Genomic DNA, 20,416 nt, shown 5'->3' with positions numbered 1-20,416 from the left:
TCCTGGAAAAAAAGCTGTTCCCTGACTTAACTCCAAAAATTTCCCTGATTTTACAATTGTGGCAAGCAGTAGATTTTTTATATCAGAAAACAAGAAAGATATCAGTAAGATTAACATTCAAAATAGTTTAAGCGTTTTGAAAGGTTCAACATTTAACTTGTGACATTTGAAAACTCGCACTCAAAATGTTTAGAGAACTTTAATTAAACATTTCTGAATTAACCTTCTAATGAAAATAAACAAATTTTTATTAACAAGTCATCTAGCAAAGCTTAGTAATAATCAAAAAAAAAAAAAAAAAAAAGGAAGAAAAAAAAATACAATTGCAAACACAGATACAAAAATAGGGATCATCAGCTGTATGAAACAAAATATTAAATTAGCACTAATAATTATCTACACGGTCAGAACTTTTGAGTAAATTAAAAAATAATGATAAGCACATTTGATTTGAGGTATTAAATTTCTACCATTTTTTGTTGGATTCGATCTCCAGGATTTGCTGGTTTGTAGCTGTTAAAAATAATTTTAGAATGTGTATAAAGTTTTGCTTGGAAAAAAAAAAAAAAATCTTTCGTGTCAAAATGAAAAGAAATATCAGGAAAGAAAACTTCAAAGGCTTCACGGTTGAAAATTATATTTTCCCTGATATTTTGAGAAATTTTAAAAATACCCTGGTTTTTTCCAGAAATTGAAATTTTCCTGAGAATCCCCTGCTTTCCATGTTTCCCAGGCTGTTTTATCATCCTCTACAATCACCATCTATATCTATGCATTAAAAACATTACGTATGAATTCAGAAAAAAGTTAAGAACACATGCTTTGAATTGACTGTGATTCCCTCAAGCAAAGTTTATCCTTACCTATACATTGCATCATACATTCTTCATGGCCAAGGTGTACTTCATCACACAAATCTCAGTTAAAGAAACTGAGGATCATTTTTTGCGATTAACATTTAACATGCAAAAAATTGAGTAAAATAAATATTCATCTCATAAATATGCATTGACTTACCTTTAAAAACATGGTACAAACAAATGGCTGTCTTCTATTGATTGGAGCACAACAGAAAACATAACGAGCTCTTAGGGGCAAAGGAACGTGCTGTATCATATCAGCAAGAAATTTGAATCCTTCTGTATCACACATGAAATACGATGATGTATCCATCATGCATAAGCTGATAAAAATATCCTGAAAATATAACTCATCTTTATCGTTGTTGAAAAAGTAAATCAAAAGATAAAATCTATTACAAAGGAAAAGACTAGTATATTGTGGTCATCATGAAATTTTATCCTACATCTACCTTATGAATTCTAGGATCTAACATATAACCGCAAATCCAATCTCTACGACAAAATACTGCTATTCACAAAAAAGGGAAGGTTTCAATAATTGGGAAATTGGCAATCTGAATTCACCAGCAAGGTCAATAACTACATTTTTCAAACTTTCAAGGTTTTCAAGCGCCTGAAACTAAAATTATTTTTTTCAGGTACTTTTCATTGTTTTATGAATGAAGCATGCAATTTTTTCCAACATTGTGCATGGGGAAGGAGGAGGGGGAGGACTAGTGCTAACTAGACAATCTGAACTGAAATACAGTCGATAACTCAAAGTCTCAAGGGACCGGCTAAAACCTTCAAGTTATCCGAAGTTCCTTTACCAACCTTCTGAAAACAATTTTTATTTTCTTTTTCAGGCATATAGGGTTGTTGTTGTTGTGTGCCAGCTAAGTTGGCAATTCGGGGTGTGCTGCTTCACTTTTCAAACTGTACCGTAATTTGGTGTGAAGTCCGACTTCTTCAGCACGCACACACACACACATACCATATGGACCCATTTATAGGGTAGGTAACCATTTACAGCACAACAACACATTAACACAAAGAAAGGACAAAGACAGGAGAAAGAAAGTACATCCATGCTCAAGCCAGGATTCGAACCCGGACCTTAATGCCGCAGTCAGACTTCTAAAGTTAGTTATTAGTACGACGCAAGCATATCTTTGTACAGAATACATTTTATTCGGACACTTTGGAAAAGGAATTTTTTTTTTTGACTGCTTACATATTTTATCGCATCTTAAAATGTCATTAAGTTTGTATGTCATAGTCCCACTTTCTTTTCTATTGAATTCCGTCCGTACTGCTTTTAAGAGTCCTTTTGTCTTAAAACCAGATTATTCCAATCAACCAGAAAATAAAGGCGTTTCGTTCCAAAATTTTGGCAAAATTTTAGGTCTGCCAAAGATTAGCCTGCAATAAAATTTTAGGTCATCAGCCACTATAAAAGGGAGCTGAATCGGCTACTTCTCACGTAATCTTGTAACACTGCGTGCATTAAGGAACTCTATTGAAAATAAATTTTCCCCTCACAGAAGCTGGTAAGCAAGCAACGTCAAAGGGAAATAACAAAGAACTTTTTTTCTTATTTTGGCTGCATTTTTAAGTATAAAATGAAAATGAAACTCTTGTAAAAACTTCGACATAAAAGAAGTAGATTCGACACATTGAGATAACTTTGCATTAAAACACTAAATTTTTTTGGGACTGAATGAAAACTTTGAGATAAAGGAATATTCGAGTTATAAGACTTTGAGTTTTTGAGAGTCGGCTGTATTGTTGGACTGCTTTGCCTCCAAAAATTTGCAGTATGGACTTTGGCTAAAAAAAAGTTAGAAACTCCATGTGTGTTAAACAATACATATCATTAAAGTGTAATACAAAACTAAATTAAACAAGTTTGTATCTGTGAGTCAGTTTTGATTTACTGGTACCTTACCAGAAACCCTACTAAAAAAGCAATTTCAGAAGAAACTATGAGAAAAGTCCTAATTGATTTTCTCAGCCAAGCTCATATGCTAAACAATTATCTTCAGTCAACATCCTTCTATTGTTTAAATATAAGTTATTTTAAAGTTTTGAAACAAACAATTAAAAGTTACACTTACAATTAAATTTGAAAGAGTAGCTTGAGGTAAATGATAAGCAAATAGTTCTACTTGGTCTGCCGTTGGATGCAATCCAGCTTTTTCAAGAGGATCAACAATCTTGGCCATTATGCTTTTCAAAATAGGAAGATCCTCCTTGTTGAAAGTGGTAACAAAGCCTTCAGAGAATTGAGTATTGAACCTGCCTGCTCGACCACCAATTTGTAGTGCTTGGGAAGTAGAGATAGTGTCCATTTCTTTTTCTCCTTTTTCATTTATCACTGGTTTAACAAGCGAATAAAATATGACACGCCGAATACTCCTGAAAAATGCATAATGAATGGCTTAAACATGTTAAACATATTTACATTGTTCAGGGAATAATATACAGTAAAATCCCGTTACAATTAACTCCAAGGGACCGCAAATTTTATTCATAGTAACAGGAATTTTGTTGTAATGGAATTCAAATAATGTAATGGCAATTAAATCGGGACTGAAAATGTATTTCGTTGAAACGGAAATTTCGTTTTATTGGTATTGGTTGTAATGAGATTTCACTGTATAACATTAAATATATCTTTCAAACTTCTAATAAAACAGTATTATTTTATAAAATTGCAGTTTTTTTAAATAAGTGAATAAAACCTTGTAAAAGTATCCTTTTATGAATATTGAGTAATTAAATTTTACTGTTGTTTTCATGTAGTCTGACACTGTCACCTGTAGACAATCCATTAATGCCTATTTAGACACTAGTCATAAGAAAATATGCTTTAAATAACTTTACTTATACAATGAAGAAAACCTGAATATTCAAAGAAATTATGCTTAAAGAAATTGTACCTAACCACTGTAATAAAAGAAAATGCATATGGCTCACTTTAACATAAAACCAGTGTTTAAAAGAAAGTAAAATATTTTGGGCATTTCTTAAATGAAAAAAATAACTACGTAAACTAATAAACCACAAAACATTTTGTTTCCTAAATTTCAATTTTCATTTCCTTATTAATTTTTTCAAAAATGTTTTGTTGAGTTTTAGCGCTAAATCTGACTTTATTGCTGTTTGTAAAATTTAAAAGTTGGAAATCAACACTTATTCCAATGCATCAATCATGACAGAAGGAAAAGAAATCATCCGTTGCTTCATTCCAAGAAATGTTCATTAGCATTTTGTAATCTTATGTCATCACATTGCCATTAAGTAACAATAAAAAATCGTCAGTTTATGTACTCATACAAAATTTAATAAAAACCAAATTACATAAATTAATTTTATACCCCAATAATGAAATCGGGTATGAAATAACCATAAAAAAGGAATATTCACTTACAAGTTAAGTCCCATTCCAATTGCATCAGTAGCCACAAGAATTTTGCATGGATGATTAGGATCATTAAACTTTTTAGCTTGAGCTAGTTTTGTACCTGCCAAAATACAGAAACTGATTTGAAAATTATAAACATTGAAACAAGATAACAAAATTCTTTTAAAACATATGCATTTCATTTTTGACTTGAGTAATTACCTGGAGGTAATCCACCATAAATCACAGCACATTCATAGCCTTTCTTTTCCAACTCTAAACTAACATTGAATATATCATTTTTGTTAAAACAAACAACACAGTCACCAGGCTGGATATTATTCAAATCCACTAAAAAAAAATAAAAAATTCTTTAGGCACCATGATTTTAATTTTTCACTCAAACATTTCTCTCTTTCTGAGCAAAAGTTTATATATTGAATGTTTTTAACACAATTGTGACCACATATGTGAATTCATGTCATTTCAAATTACATAAATGCAAGTCCCGCAGTTTATAACAGAACACAAAAAATCATGAGAAACACATACATGTAACACAAATATTTCAAAATATATTTTATATTATTTTATCTTTACCCTAATGACACAAATTTGCAGTAACCAGCTTCGAAATTTCATTATTTTTCACAGAACTTAGTATTAGAAACGTATGAAATATGTGGACCATGAGTGTGTCAATATGGTATGAGAAACTAAATTCCAATATTGAACATTAGGTTCAGCATTTCAAATCCTTAATAATGTTCTCAACTTTTCAACACAAATGCACTTGATGAGTAAACTAAATGAATGAACTAATACCTCTAAATGTTGGACTTGTACAACATAGGAATTAAAGTGACTGATTAACAAAATAAAGATCATTTTTGTAAAAAATAGGACAAAAGTGCTTAATGTAAATGTAAACAAGCATTAAATTTTGCAAAAATAAAAAATAAATAAATTAATTAATTAATAAAATAAAATAAATAAATAAATAAAATACTTCTTTGTGTTAGTGATGTACATGAATTGCTTATTGATCCTTTAATTTTCTGTCTGACAGTTAAAGTGAACTTAAATTTGTCACAAATAATCATAAAATTTTGGAAAAGAACCATTTTATTTCACTTTAAAAGGGCCAATATGTCAACCAATAGGAGAGCAGAATGGCTTCCTGTGAAATGTACATTCTCACAGAAAGTGGCTATTTTCACATGAGGTATAGAGAAAAAAACCTGATTTGGTAGAAGAAAACTAATTAGTTTACAAACCCTACTGGGGTGACAGATGCCATTAAAGTATGGACATATATATATATATATATATATATATATTAGCATGTCTATTTAACTCTAAAACAGCTCAAAGCTGAACTCAAGTGAAAATGTGTAAAAAATTGACCTTCAGTGTTATTAAAAAACATTTCCAACACATGAAGGGTTGTTGCAGAACATTGCAAAACAGTCTGCTGGTCAGTACACAACTATTAACTCCACACAAATAAAATGAAGAAAAACAGCATTTTACAGGTTTTTTCATAGACCTGAATATTTATTGTTCAACTCTTATTGTTGCATGAATAGATAAACTGCTTTCTTGAGAACTATTTCAGACACCCAAGATCAGATGTCTTCAGATCTCAAAATAGCTAGATACCACCGACATGGACTAAATCATAAGATAGGAAATAAGTTAGCAGAAAATATTTAACAATTATTTATTTATTTCAAAGAAAATATTTCTTATTTAGGTATTTAAAAGAAAATATTTCTCAACATAAACTAATGAAAAATTCATGCTTAGTACTACATGCATCACCAGGAAAAAAAAAGATGAAAACATAAAAATAAAACAAAAAAATAGCATATAAGTGAATGATGAAGAAAGTCTTTTGGAATCATGAATTAAAAGCATAATCTGCTGATATAGTCAGTTAAAAAGAACTTGGATAACTAAATATAAAAATAACAAATATTACAATTTGATTATTACTTAAAGCAGTGTTTTCAATCTCTAAGGATGTAAGCCTTTCATATTTTCTAACCTGAAAATAAATTAGATAAGATTAGCCTTATAAAAAAATAAGAAAAACTTACAGCTGTTCTCGTCATATTTATTACAAATACAGACATGTATATAAAGAAGATGTTAAAGATAGTTACTGCAGTTTGATTTTGCTCAAAAGAGAATGTAAATTACAAAACCAACAAGACTGCTTTACTTCGTTTCATTTTAATTATTTTGAGTTTAAAACAAAGAAAGCTTCAGTAGACCCTCGTTTTACGTGGGGGAAACACTCCACAGAAATGCCGCATAAATCAAAACTGCATAAATGGAGACCTAATATTAGTGTTAAAATAGGGGTTAGGTTCTGTAGATAAAAAAAATACTTCACTAAGTAATGACTAATTGTACATATAATAAGTTTAATGTGTACTTATATCGATTTCTATCAGTGGTGTATACATGTTTTTATTTTGGAGGGGGCCCATGTAACCAAGATTAGCACCCCCTCCCCCACACTTTTTTCGTAATTTTGGTCTTTTTTTTCTGAGGGGTGGGGCCTGACCTTCTCATTTTTTTTCGAGGTGGGGCAAGAACTTCATACTGTCATCCAGTGCTGCAACCAAAAAATAGTTTTAGGAGGATACTCTTAAGAAATTCTCGCTTCTGAAGTGTGTGTGTGTGGGGGGGAGGGGGGCAGGGGGGTCCCTCGTAAATTATTTGAAATTGTAGTCCTAAGAACGCAGTCTCTGGTGATGCTATGGGCAGGAAAAATTCTTGTGCCTTCAGCGGAAATATTTAGAAATTGAAATCTTAAAAACGTCATTATAGGCTATATTTATTGACGTTAGTGTAATGAAAGGAATGGGAGTTTTTGAAGTTGCCCCCGATTGATTTTTTAAAAAAATAGGTGGTTTTGGACGTAATTACCTGATTAATAGTCAGTAATTTTTCATTTTAAGGTTCTTTCCAAAAGCAATTCTGATTTTTTTCCCAACATTAGGCAATCTTTAGAACTAAGGAAGAGTTCGAGAATTCTCCTCTGAAAGGTAAAACACAATTTTAGGTCATCTTTATAGACGTTTAGAGGTAAGGAGCGGTTTTAGGGATCTTCCTCCGAAACTTTTTAAAATTGAAATCTTGAAGCCACAATTTCAGACTACTTTTGCTAGTAACCTTAGTGAAAGGGTGTTGGTTTGGGGACCCTCCTCCAGAAATGTTTTGAAATTGATGTCCGACAATTTCCATTATTGCTTCAACTGAACAACTAAAGCTTATTTCTTTTTTTTTTTGCAGGGGACGAGAGTTAGAGAGAAATATTTTGAAGACCCTTCTTTGAAAAGAGGAACTCAATTTGCTATGCAGTTAGCTGCATCTGTTAAAAAAAAATATCCTTTAAAGATTTTTTTTAAAGAATTGAGATTTTTTTCCCCAACAATATTTGCTTTTCTTTTTGTTAAAATAACTTCGCTTTCCCAAGACATGTTCTTTTCTTGAGTAAGGGGTGCGGATCTCCTGACCCCTTCTGAACACCATTGCCTGGTGCCATCTAACGCAGGGTTCCAAAACTTTAACAATTTGTGGCACCTTTGAAGAAGTAGAATTTTCTCACGTCATCCTAGTCTAGTATATACATACATATTATTGTTAATATGGACACTTGGCAGCACCCCCCACTTTTTCATGTGGCACCCAGTTTGGAAATCTCTGATAAAACATATTATAATTATTATTATCACTCTCATATTTATTTATTCATTTTTGTAGCTAAAGGCTTATAAATTATTTGTGAGCAATTCCAACTACCTTTTTTTTCACATTTTTCAGGGGGCCCCGGGCCACCTCAGCCCCTTCCTTATATACGCTCTTGATTTCTATGCATAACGTGCACAAAAAAACATAAATTAATTTCGTGTTCTGTTTATAAAAATAAACTGGTATTTTGGCAGTCAAAAAGAATTTTTCTCTGTAGTTCTTTGCAGAGCATTAACACATCCATGATCACTTGGATCATTTCCATGATAGAATCTTTCTTCACTTAACAAATCCGAAAGATCATTTCTATTGTCTAGGAATGGCTCAAATTTTTCAATGCTAACGTTTTTGGTTCTGTGTCATCCATGTTGGAATCCTCATTGGTTTTTTCATCCTTTGTCACTTTTAAAAGCTCTTCTTTTAATGAGCTCTGAACTGGGTGAGTTTAATAATTTCTGGAAAGAGCTCTGGAACCAATCACATAAAATGTTTGCAGTGGCTCAAGCTCAATTATTAGCATTCCAAAATGCAATCTATTACGTGTAATCTGCAATCTTGACAAGTTTGAAATTTGAAAGAGGGGAAAATTTTATCTGTTTGCATTACCACATTCGCCTAAAACCGAAACTCATCCGTGTAAAATAAAATAAAGGTGTCAAATCTTAAACCGTGTATAATCGAAACCGCGTAAAATAAACCTGCATAAAACAAGGGTCTATTTTATATGATATCCTGATAATTTCTAGCTACATACTAATTGTGTTTGGAGGTGACATATTCTTCACTTTTGAGTTTTTTGCCATCCAAAATATTTTGTAAAGAGATGAATAAGCCAAAATCAGAGGGTGCAAGGTCTGTGGCAAAGTAGTAAGAGCTTGCAATGTCGGCAAACCATAATGAATCAAAACAGTGCCAGACAAGACCTAATTTCTGACAAAAGAAGTGTGGGAGCCCTGTTGTCCTCAGAACCTGTTTTTATACAGAAATAGTTTGCATTCTCGTCCAAAAAGCAAAAAATTCACATAACATTGAAAAAGCAGGGGCTGAACTCCCGTGAGCTCCTATGCAAATTAAACTCTGATGCTAGACTACATGCAGTTTGGGTGACACACCAGAAAATTATAAAGCTAGGCTAGGAAATTCTTCTCATCCATTATAGGCAATAATATAAATTACATTGTCAAAAAATATAGTTAAATACATTAAACATGCACTATTTTCCCCCTTTCATTAACAAAGATAACTTTCCAGTAGATGTAATACATATGAAGGTGTTATATTATGTGCAAATGAAAGCATTTGACTATAAAGAAATATTTTCTTCTATGTACATATCCAAGTAATCAATTTTAAATCTTTATATCGTTAAATTGATTTTTTCTAATTAAAAAAAAAGTTACGCTTCTAACAATCAGTGATGTTCCCATCAATTTTTCTGAGGGTATACTTCCAGTAATCCATTATGTACAATATGTGTATGTGATCATATGCATAATATGTCATAATAGGAAAATTTTAGAAGCTTGAGGGTATACGCTATTTGTCTAAAAAATGTTTGAGAGTATACAACATATATGGAGTATACCCTATGGGAACATCAATGCTTACAATTCCCCGAATTGCGGTAACTCATTTAAAAATCTCATACTGGGTTTTCGGATGAGGAATTTTCGATATATCTTGAGAAACAGCATCCTTGCATGTGAAGCAGCAAACTATGTTTTACATAGCAATCTGGAAATAATATCGTCACCTCAGAGCAACACTAAGACATCTAATCCCATAAATAACACTAAGTTATCCTACTGTTGCTCTGAGGCGCCGATATATGAGACAGTGAGAAGCAAAGAGATGTAAATGGACTTTTTGAAGTTTTGAGTAAACCACACGCACAATTCAAACCATAGGTAGGCTTTCAATGAAATGGTTTTCTAAAAACGCTGTACACTGCCTTGAGACGGTAAAGAGCAGTATCCGCAGAAATGAGTTTTCGAGGTATTTGTAGAAACGCATTTTAAATTCCATACTGACATGGAAAAATTGTGGAATTTGACTTTTTTTCTTGCATTATTTTGAGCGGAAACCAAATAAGCGAGCTTGTACAATAAAGTTGAAGTAGAATAGATGACAACTTTTACCTTATCATGGCAATATAGCAGCACCTAAAAGGGCTACTAGTACAATATACCGATAACAGATGCAAGTTTCGTCTACCATTTGTACAACAATTAAGGCAAACCTAACCTGGCAGTATTGTGAAGGCTAAACAGATCCTAATCACAGCATTATGATGCTGCCAGGTTAGGTTTGTCTTAACTATAGTTATATCCAAATATTTGATTTTGTCACTTACATTTCTTTGCTTCTACTTGGGGCAAACCTAACTGGGCAGCCTTGTAAAGGTTATGTAGATACTAATCACAGCAATACAACACTGCTAGGTTGGATTTGCCCCATCTATAGGTGCATCATATGTACACATGCTTTTAAACTTACCCAAATTACAGAAAAAATACAACTTACTTCCACTTCTTCCCCACATGAGCTAGCTATATCTTTAACAAGGTCAATCGCAGCACCTTCGCCACATATATGAATCTCATCAGCACATAACCCCAAAAGTGCTCGAGTCCAGGCCCAACCCCGACTTGGATCTCTTATCATTTGAATTTCATCAATGACAGCCACTTCATCTGTAAAAATTAAAATTAAACTTAATGGTTTGCATTTCAGTTCGCATAAAAAAAAACCCTGTGATTCAAAATCCTTCTAATGGACAAGCCTTTAGGGTTTCTGCCAAGATGTATTCAACTTGGGGGACATGATTGGTGCACCCCATAGGCCTTTCAGGGAAAAAACTTCCACATTAAAAACAAGTGGGGACGTGAGGAGGAGGGGGAATTTATTTACAAATTCTCAGTGGGATACAAGTAGTTAAATACTTTGCATCCTGCTTTTTTATTTCAAGAGAAGGAATACTACACTACAGCCAACCAGCTGCCACCCTTAATCTATCACTGTTAACTCACACTATCATAAACTTCTTATGATGATTCATTCCGCCATCTTTCTGTACTCCATAAAAGCACAATAGCCCGTTAAAGTTTAATTATGATACAGAAATTTTTGTTGCACTAAGATGACATTAAATAAGCAAGGATTGTCCCAAGCGTTAGCCACTTGTTAAATGTGATACAATTGCATACTTAGTGAAACAAACTTTGATTTATGGAAAGTATTAAGAAACAGAAAGTTCTCCAAAATTTCCAAGAAAAAAATTCTTTGAGGCTCAGAATTATGTTGAAAGATTGTTAAAAATTCAGAAAAAAAAAAAAGATACCATCAAATGGGAATTATTCAATCAGTCGCAAGAAGTCAGATGTAGAAGGAAAATTAATTGTGATCTAAACATATAATATTACATAAGTATACTTTGTTTTCTTATTGAAATTTTTCATAAAAAAAATTCGTCATCAAATTTTGTTAAACTTAATTTTTGGGTAAGGACTTCTGAAAAATTTGGCTAAGACTTTAAAAATTCAGCTACATTTCTGGTAAAAAATTTGAAATCTAGAGCAAGGATATGAATAAGGATGATTTAAAAGCATGAGAAATTAAAAGGAAATAACAAAGTCTAAATCAATAGTTTTCGCTTCTAACATCAACACTGTCAGAAGTGCAAAAAAAAAAAAAAAAAAAAAAGAAAGAAAGAAAAATAAAAAAAAAAAGAAAGAAAGAAAAAAAAAAGAAAAGAAAGAAAAAAATCGGGAAAAACCACACATACACACATAAAAAGACAATATGTTAGCTGCACCAGGGGCATTCCCCCCACAAGGCGATGGCATTCCCACTCAAATACTATGGGGTACTCCCCCCTCCCCCAAACGAAACCCTCTAAAATTACCCCCCCCCCCCCTAAAATTTTTAATGGCGCATATTTACCATGAACCCTCTTGTAGGCACTCCTAGCCACTGAGCCCCAGACTTGATAAATTACTTTATGAATAAAATATTTTGTACAAGAGGTAAAAAAATCTCTACACAATATTAAAAGACACAAGAATAAACATGCCATAAAATATTGCCATCAACATATTTGCTTTAAAAAATGGCTTGATTTTAAGTTATTTTTACAACATCAAAACATAAACAAATGAAATAATGTAAACTAAAATTTGACAAAACAATTTATAGGAAGAAATATTCATTACATAAGTCCCAAATTTCAATCTCTTTATACTCCTTTATAAAATATTAAAATTTTTTTTAAAGATCAAGACTTAAAACTTACATTTATTTGTCACAGATACCATTTCAATTGTGCAAGCTACATGGCCAGCAGGTTGATTATCGGGAAGAACAGATTGCCTTTCTTCCCCAGTTACTAAATCACATGGAGTTCCCTGAAATAATGTATATTTATTATGTGTAGTCTAGATTAAATTATGAATGGTTAAGAATTTTACATAAATTGTTCAAAATAATGAAAATATTTACTATCAGCAAAATACAGAAGATTGAATTGTATACAGAGCACTAAATTGTTTAACCAGAAGTTAAATTTATTATTAAACGTGACATTTTCTTTTTTTTTTTTTAATAGAAATTCTCAATTTTTCTTTCTAAAAATATGTTATATACTGCAATTCCAAAAGCACTGGGTTTAGGGTGCTAGCATGAAAAATTTCAACTTGGAATTCATTTTATATTCTCAATTATTTTTTTATCTGAATAACTTGAAATAGTTATTTTAAGTGGGCTCTCAAAAAGAACACCACATTCTAATTCACTATTTTCAGCATGAGATCGCTAGAAATATGTAAGATCATTCTGTGGTCTCACTGTTGAGTGTTGACTCATTCATCATAATTAACACCTGAAGAGACATATTTTTTTTATTCATAGAATGCTAATCAATTCCTTATAAACCACAGGGATAGCTTGAACCTTGAATCTAGCTGGTTTTAGTTAACTGTATTTCTCAAAGTAACATGTTCTAAGCCTTTTAAAAACAGGGATGTGCCTATCAAAAACTCGCTTTTGGAGCAATCTTGGGAGCAGGAAAGAGGTGAGTTTTGGAGCAGCAAAATGGTGAGTCTGGAGCAGTGAAATTGCAAATTTGGAGCAGCCTGGAGCAGTAAAATTGCAAATTTGGAGCAGCTTGCAGCAGCAAAAATTTAAATTTTGCATCAATTTAGAGCAACTATGTATATTTCACACACAGAACCACATGTGACATGATAAAATAATAAAAAAGGAGATTAAGGATGCAAAAACACCATAACTATAACTGCAAATTGAAGCTCTCTTAGTTACTTTTTTTTTTTTTTTTTTGTCTAACATTTTTCACAAAAGACAAGTTCTGTCCTGCTGTTACTTTTTCTTAATACATCACTGCTTTAGTGCACATTTAAGTGAGAGTGCTTTGATACCAATTTTTAAAATTTGTTTGCTCTTATGTAACATATTCAAAAAGGCTTTTAAAAAAAGGACAAAAGAATGAATTTAAAAACTTTACCTCAACAAGTTACAAGTGAGTTTTAAAGAGTTATTAAATACATTCTTTTTTCTTTCTTTTTCTTTTTTTGGTATGTTTAAATTATTCACTTATATTTGACTTTATTGTTCCCCCCCCCCCCCCTTGGCACATATGTTTATATACTGAACTACTTGATTAACAAATCTGAAGATCAAGGGAAGGCAACATTAAAAATCTTTTATTTTTAAATGTTTGATATTTAATCACAAAATTAATAATGAAATTACAATGAAAAAAAAAAAAGATTTTGAGAAATGATGTCACAGAAAAGGAATTTCTAAACACACGTGAAAAAAATATGAAAAATGTGAAAAAAGAAAAATAAATAAATAAATAAATAAAAATTTTAAGACAGACTAAGAATAGGGGAAAAAATGCCTGAATCTGAGAAACTTGAAATGTCTGCATATTCATTACCAGCACATTAGAATTTCCAGATTTTTGCTATCTAAAGTGTCTTTAACCAAAACTAGAGATCAATTTTCTGTCCAAAGATCTTAAGAAACTCAAGATTAAAAACTGCTGAACAATATTAATTTTTACAGATGGCATTCGCTTAAATCAATTTGAATGCAACTGGATTGACTTTTTCTACTGGGCAAGGCACGAAGACAAATTTACAAGTCATCATATACTGAAAACAAAAGATAACAAAGGTTGAAAATAATGATTAGTGCAAAATTTTTCTAGTCAAAGGAAACAGAATCACACAAAAACTTAAAATGATCGAGTTTTTCAAAAACAGATGCAATCGGATTTTGAAATGCGCAAAAAAAACGGGACTAAGCCAAAATATCGTAAAAACAAGCTCCAAATGCATAAAATTTATGATATTGTCAAAACTGCCAAATATGCTAAAGGAACTGCAACATTAAATGCTAAATTGCAGTTTTGGCGCAAGTTTGTCCGATTTCGGCACATAAAAGTCAATTTGGCGGTCTTTTGGAGCAGTTTGGCGCAGGATCGGCGATTGGGGCAGCTGGCATATCCCTGTTTAAAGCATAATGTATTCATAAAAGTTTTTAAAACAATAAGACTTTCATCTTAAAATTTAGAATGTTTATTCCCCCCATCTAGATTACCTAAAGTTTTGAAAAAAATGGACCCTGAACGATCAAAGGTGGAAGACGAAGGAAGCAGTGGACGATCAAAGAATTATATTGGAAAAAAATTGAGGGCTTTTGAGCAATCAAGTTTAAAGAAAATTAGATATTATGCCAGCAGCATACTTATTTTTTAAATCTATATTTGAAAGTCATTTTTGAGGATTAACAGTACCCAGATTTTTTTTAAAAACAAGCATTTAGATTAAAAAAAACAATTCACTTGATTCACAAATTGCAAAATTTGATAAGGTTTTTAGAATCATTCATAACTTAAAAAATTTCTTAATGCAGGAGGCCGTATCAAGAGAGTAAGGAATGTGCTGAACCATAGGATTTTAGTTTTTCCACAAAAATGTCTGAATCGAGTGAGAAATGTGCTGGATATTGTCACAGAAAGCCGCTTGCATCTTCCGAATGTTTTCCACTTGACTGTAGCCCAGTTTCTAGCAAAATTTAATTAAATTGAAATGGATCAGTCGTTCTGTCATTTTCCTTGAAATTAAAAATAAAACTGACAAGAGCACTACACACTAAATCTGTCAAATGCTGTTGGTCAGCAACTGGCCCCTTTAGACAAACTGGAAAAAATTCACACATGCACAAAAAAGGCTCAAAGTCAGCTCATGAAAAGGAGCTTGGTTCATATCCAGCAGATTTCAAACAAAAAAGGTCGGATACTTTTCTAACAATCCTTGCACATGCTCACATTTAACAAATTCAAAATAAAACACACACACACACATACACTTGGTCTAACCGACTGATGCTGTTTTTTTGCATTAAACCTATCAGTATACTAAACAATACACTTGTGTATCTTTAATTATATAAGTACAGTATACAAAAGCTGGTTGAATTGATACAAAATTCAACCAGTTTAAAAGTAGTAAAATTTCTTTTTAATAATTATATGCAGTCAGTGGTGCAGCAAAGGAGGGAGGGGGGCGTGAACCCCTCCCCTCCCAGAGGCATTGGTTTTAACATAAATAGAAATTCTAGTACAGTAGTTTATGCTTATAAAAGGTCTGTTTTGATCAAAAAACTCCCTTCAGAAGGTATTTCTGGCTGCGCTAGTGTATGCAGTAAATATTTATGGAAAATAAAATAAGTACCCTTTCATTACATTTGTTGAAAACTTCAACTGACAAGAGTTTAAGAGGACCACAATAGACTCCACTTTTAGAGTTTATGAATCGTTCCAAAGCTCGGTATGTCTTCCCACTGTTTGTTGGTCCTGCATGAAATATTAATTTTCTTTGGATAGATCGTGATTCCGGATACCTAGAAATTAAAAATCAATTTAATCAATTTGGAACTAAAAATAGTGATTGGTTTAATGTAAAGATAGGTGGCAAACTTTCATATAGCAAATTACATGAAGCTAGTCATAACAAAAATGTCTGTATTGATGGTTCGTACACAAATTTGGAAGTTTTTCAAGTAGTGTTCTAAAACTTTTCAAGTACGCATTCAAGGACTAGTTAGGACTATCTGAAAACGAGAACTTTTTTACAATAGTAAAATAAAAAGTGCTGATTTGGTTCCAATTCATATAAAAGTTTCATAAATTAGAAAAAAAAAAAAAACTTTTACACTACACAATTAAAGGTTCAAAATCAATCATTCAAAGGATCAGATTGACTGTCACTGGCCTAAAATAGCAGGAAAAGTAAGTAATATTCACAAATAAAAAAAATAATAACAACAATGTAACTGTCTGCCTCCGAGAAGATGAGCTATAGCCTTGAACAAGTCCATTTCCTTCAAGGGAGAGCAATCAGTAAGAAGAGGAATTGTTAGGCTACCATTAAGTAGGACTCGACCGATGCATTGGCCTGGCCGATGCATCGGCGCAGATGGTTCAGCAATTTAGCCATCGGCATCTGCATCGGCGGCCGATGCTAACTTGCAGGAAACATCGGCCCATCGGGCTTAAAAAACATCGAAACGCCGATGGAATTGGCCGATGTTTTTCAAAAAAAAAAAAAAAAAAAAGGACCTTTGTTGTTTTACTTTTTAATACAAAGTAAAGGGAGTTACTGTTTTCATACAAAATTGTTTACTTAAATTTCAGTATGACACCCCTATCAGTCACCCCTGAAAGAGTTTTTAATACTGCATTCTTAGGTACCAAACAAGTTAATTATTGCTTTGTTTCTTGCAGCTGGATGTACGTATGTATCTCTCATAAGTTATAACTCAAAAATGGTAAGCTGTAGAAGGATAAATTTTCGCATGTGGGGTGTGCGTACGTTCCAGTTGTGCACTTCCCTTTTTGTTTTCGATCGCGTGTTCTGAAAAGCCTGTTTACTCATTTTTTGTGGCTATTAATTACTTATTTCAATGCAAAACTAATATAGCGTCTCAGACTGACGATCATTTGGTGATACATTGCCGATTTAGAGACTATGGAAACAAATATGAGATGGCGAAACCGATTTTTGTGTCATTTTATTAGATTCCCGTTGAACCGAAGATAATTTTTAATTTTTCGATATTTGTAATATGAATCACAGTAATGCAATCTTTTCTGTATCTCTTCGGCGGAGTTACAAGTTTGAGGCCCGTCGAAATACATTTTGGGGCCCTATTTCTCTATCATAGAAGTTGTAAAACATTTATCAGAAGAATTTTTGTAACTCCTACGGTGTCCCTGTGGTTATGAGGCCTCTCGCGCAATTGCAACATTTGCTATATTTTAAATCCGCCACTGCACGTCAAAACAAACTCGAGTGCAAGTTTTGAAAGGGTTTTTCTGCTCAATGTTTATGATTATTTTGAACTCTATTTTTTATGACTATTTTTTTAATTTCCGAGAACACTTGCGTGCCCCTCCTCCCACTCCCTCAATTTCTGAAATTAAACTCTAGTTGTACTTCTGAGTTGTTTAAAACTAATACCATTCATAAAACTAGAGATTTTTTTTTCAAACTTTATCTATTGTTTAGGAAGACATTAGAGCATTAATGTAAGAAATTGAATAAAGACGTTTTGAATAGTGACATAATTCGGAAATCAAAGGGACTTGAATTTTTTCTTCGGAAGTGCTGAAGTAAATTCAGAAACTCTTCCGAGGCGTTGGTGGTTGCGGTTCTGTACTAAAACGAGCTAAAGTGTGCATCATATGAAGTCTTTTTACCCCAAATTAATGTTATTTCCCCATTATTGGCAATTTTAATGTGATTCAATAGTTAAAACTCTTTAAATATCACCAACAGTGGCCAAATTGAAACCAGATTAAAAAAAAAATAATAAATATATCTTTTAAATCGCCAAATTTGTCGCCAAGTTGGTAACAAAACTTGGCGACCAAAAAACTGGCAAATTATCGTCAAGTGTCCGCCAAATTATAACACCACTTGAGTTTGCATCAAAATTAACAATGATTCCCCTCCCCCAAAAAAGGGGCAAAAGTCCCCTCTAAAAAACACCCGATTGCAACCAAAAGAGGAGGTGCACAACTAGACCCCACCAGGAGTCTACGTACCACATGTCAACTTTCTAGGACATACCGTTCTTGAGTTATACGATATACATACATACGGACGTCACGAGAAAATTCGTTGTAATTAACTCGGGGATTGTCAAAATGGATATTTCGGGGTCTATACGTTCTTAGGCACTTATCCGCGGGTGGTCGGGTTCAAAAAAAACAAAAAAAAAAAACAAAAACAGTCAACATTCATTTAGGGGTGAGCAAAATGGAAATTAAGGCTGATTTTTGAGTGAAATTTCTTTCGCAAATACTTCCTTTTTTTGTAAAAGGAAGTAAAAATGAGGCCGAAGTGTGAGCTACTCCAAAATCAGAGGGTGACCTCCCCCTAACCATCCCTCGTCGTTTCAAGCAATTCTTAAATATTTAACGATTATTTATTTTAGTCAAGAAATGTCATTTTGCGTATTTCTCATACTTGTTTCACCTATATTTCTTAATGCGCCATCTTTTTTGCATCAATAATAGAGATCGATTTTTTTTTCTGTTGTAAGTAGCTATTTTTATGTATTTATATAAAATCAATGAATAAGATATTTTCGTTTTTTATAGAAAAGTTTCAAGGATTTTCTATTATGCAATTTTTTAAATTTCAGAAAATTGTTAAATTGAAACATTTAATTTGAACTTGTTTGAAAAGTTTCATAAAAGATTAAACAATCAAATTGTTCAATATTACGTGTGCAAACATCAGACCAAGTAGTATATGTATTCAATTATTAACTTGGTGTAAATATTGAGTTTGTTTATTGTAGCGACGTTTAAAGAACCTCGCTCTTACCATGGCTATTTCTTTTTTCAGCAAAATTTATGCCAGAGTTATAGCTTTCATGAAAAATGCAAACTTTTCTATTCATAAATTTTAAATAAGTATAAAAATATTCCTATTTTGATTTAATATTGTAATTTATCTGAAACATTTTTTTTTTGTTTAATTTGATGACTAAAAAATGTCTACTTGCAATTTTCCCACTTTAATTGCGTAATTTGTTGACGGTTTCAAAGTTTTATTATTTCTTTTAATGATTAAACAACATAATTTAACGTTTTTTAACTATGTTTAATGTACCTAAATCCATACATTATTACAATATTACTGAAATCTTAGTTGAATGTTCAATTTAAAAAAAAAAAAAAACAAATCAATTGGTTATTAAACAGTCTCTTTGTTTTTCATCCTTTTTTTTTTCTTTCTTTTTTTTTCGGCCGTTGTTCCTTCTCTTTCATCATACACCAGTCAAAAAAAAGGAGAAGCATAACTACACTCTATACAGATTGTACGTAGTACGATCCGAAAGTTCGGGGACTAGCTGTATAAAACCTTACCCAGAATAGTTTACATTTTAGTGCACATCCACCTTCAAAAGGTCACCTTGAAAGACTATGTACTTCTGCCAGTGTTCATATAACTTTTGGGAACACGCCTGGAAGCCATTTTTTGCTACCTTCTATGATGCAGCTTTATCTTCTCCTGGCGGAAGAAAGCGGCGTCCATGCAAATGTTTTTTTGCTGGTAAAAGTCACATGGAGCTAACTCCAACGAAACGTTATTTTATTTGTTTGTCATATCAGAGTATTGACCAATCAAACCGTGCATTCTCACCATGAAAATCGTCTTCTTTCCCACGATGAAGTTAAAGCAGCAGCGCAAGAGGCCTTACAGGAGGTTGCGAAAAATGTCTTCCAGGAGTGCTTCAAAAACCTACATGAACGGTAATGTGAACTATTCAGGGTTAGGATTTATAAAACTTGTCCTCGAACTTTTAGATCATACGTATGAGTTTTCAATTTACTATTTCATAACGTTTTTGAGTGACGCAATTTTATGCGCATGAAGACATCACAAGAGAATTTACGATAATTAGCTGAGGAGGGTTCAAAATGGATTTTTCGGTCATCTGTATATTCTTAGGTACATATGTATGTACAGATGTGGCGAAAAAACTTGAAGTATAAATTGGGTAATCGTAAAATAGAAATTTAAGTCGAAATCTGATTCTTTTTTTGTGATTACAATTCCTTATTTGTAGAAAGGAAGTAAAGTGAAATGAATCAATGATCCTTTAAATCCCTGACAATCTTATTAATTTATTTCTGTTTGATTTTTTTTTTTTTTTTTTTTGCCATCGGCCAACAGCATCGGCCATCGGCCATCGGCAATCGGCCATTTGGAGGAAAACAATCGGCCATCGGCCATCGGCCATCTTTGAACAATCGGCATCGGCCCATCGGCCAAAAAATGCCATCGGTCGAGCCCTAGTATTT

At 32.5% G+C, this 20,416-nt stretch overlaps 1 protein-coding gene across 1 annotated transcript in view; it reads right to left on the bottom strand.

The window, feature by feature from the left end:
• LOC129223118 (ATP-dependent RNA helicase SUV3 homolog, mitochondrial-like) overlaps positions 1-18,935 on the bottom strand; it is a 29,919-nt gene extending 10,984 nt beyond the window's left edge. Inside the window, exons 1-9 of the mRNA XM_054857683.1 lie at positions 18,922-18,935; positions 15,771-15,939; positions 12,305-12,416; positions 10,537-10,706; positions 6,247-6,298; positions 4,471-4,599; positions 4,276-4,369; positions 2,960-3,260; positions 1,018-1,197 (exon numbers count right to left, since the gene is read on the bottom strand). Coding sequence (XP_054713658.1) covers positions 1,018-1,197; positions 2,960-3,260; positions 4,276-4,369; positions 4,471-4,599; positions 6,247-6,298; positions 10,537-10,706; positions 12,305-12,416; positions 15,771-15,939; positions 18,922-18,935 — 1,221 coding nt within the window. The remainder of the gene's footprint in view (positions 1-1,017; positions 1,198-2,959; positions 3,261-4,275; positions 4,370-4,470; positions 4,600-6,246; positions 6,299-10,536; positions 10,707-12,304; positions 12,417-15,770; positions 15,940-18,921) is intronic.
• Positions 18,936-20,416: the final 1,481 nt, after the last annotated feature.

This window comes from Uloborus diversus, chromosome 5, assembly GCF_026930045.1.
Source record: "Uloborus diversus isolate 005 chromosome 5, Udiv.v.3.1, whole genome shotgun sequence".
Taxonomy (NCBI): Eukaryota; Metazoa; Arthropoda; class Arachnida; order Araneae; family Uloboridae; genus Uloborus; species Uloborus diversus.
The sequence above is the reverse complement of the archived record's forward strand: the minus strand, read 5'-3'. Positions and strand labels throughout refer to the sequence as shown.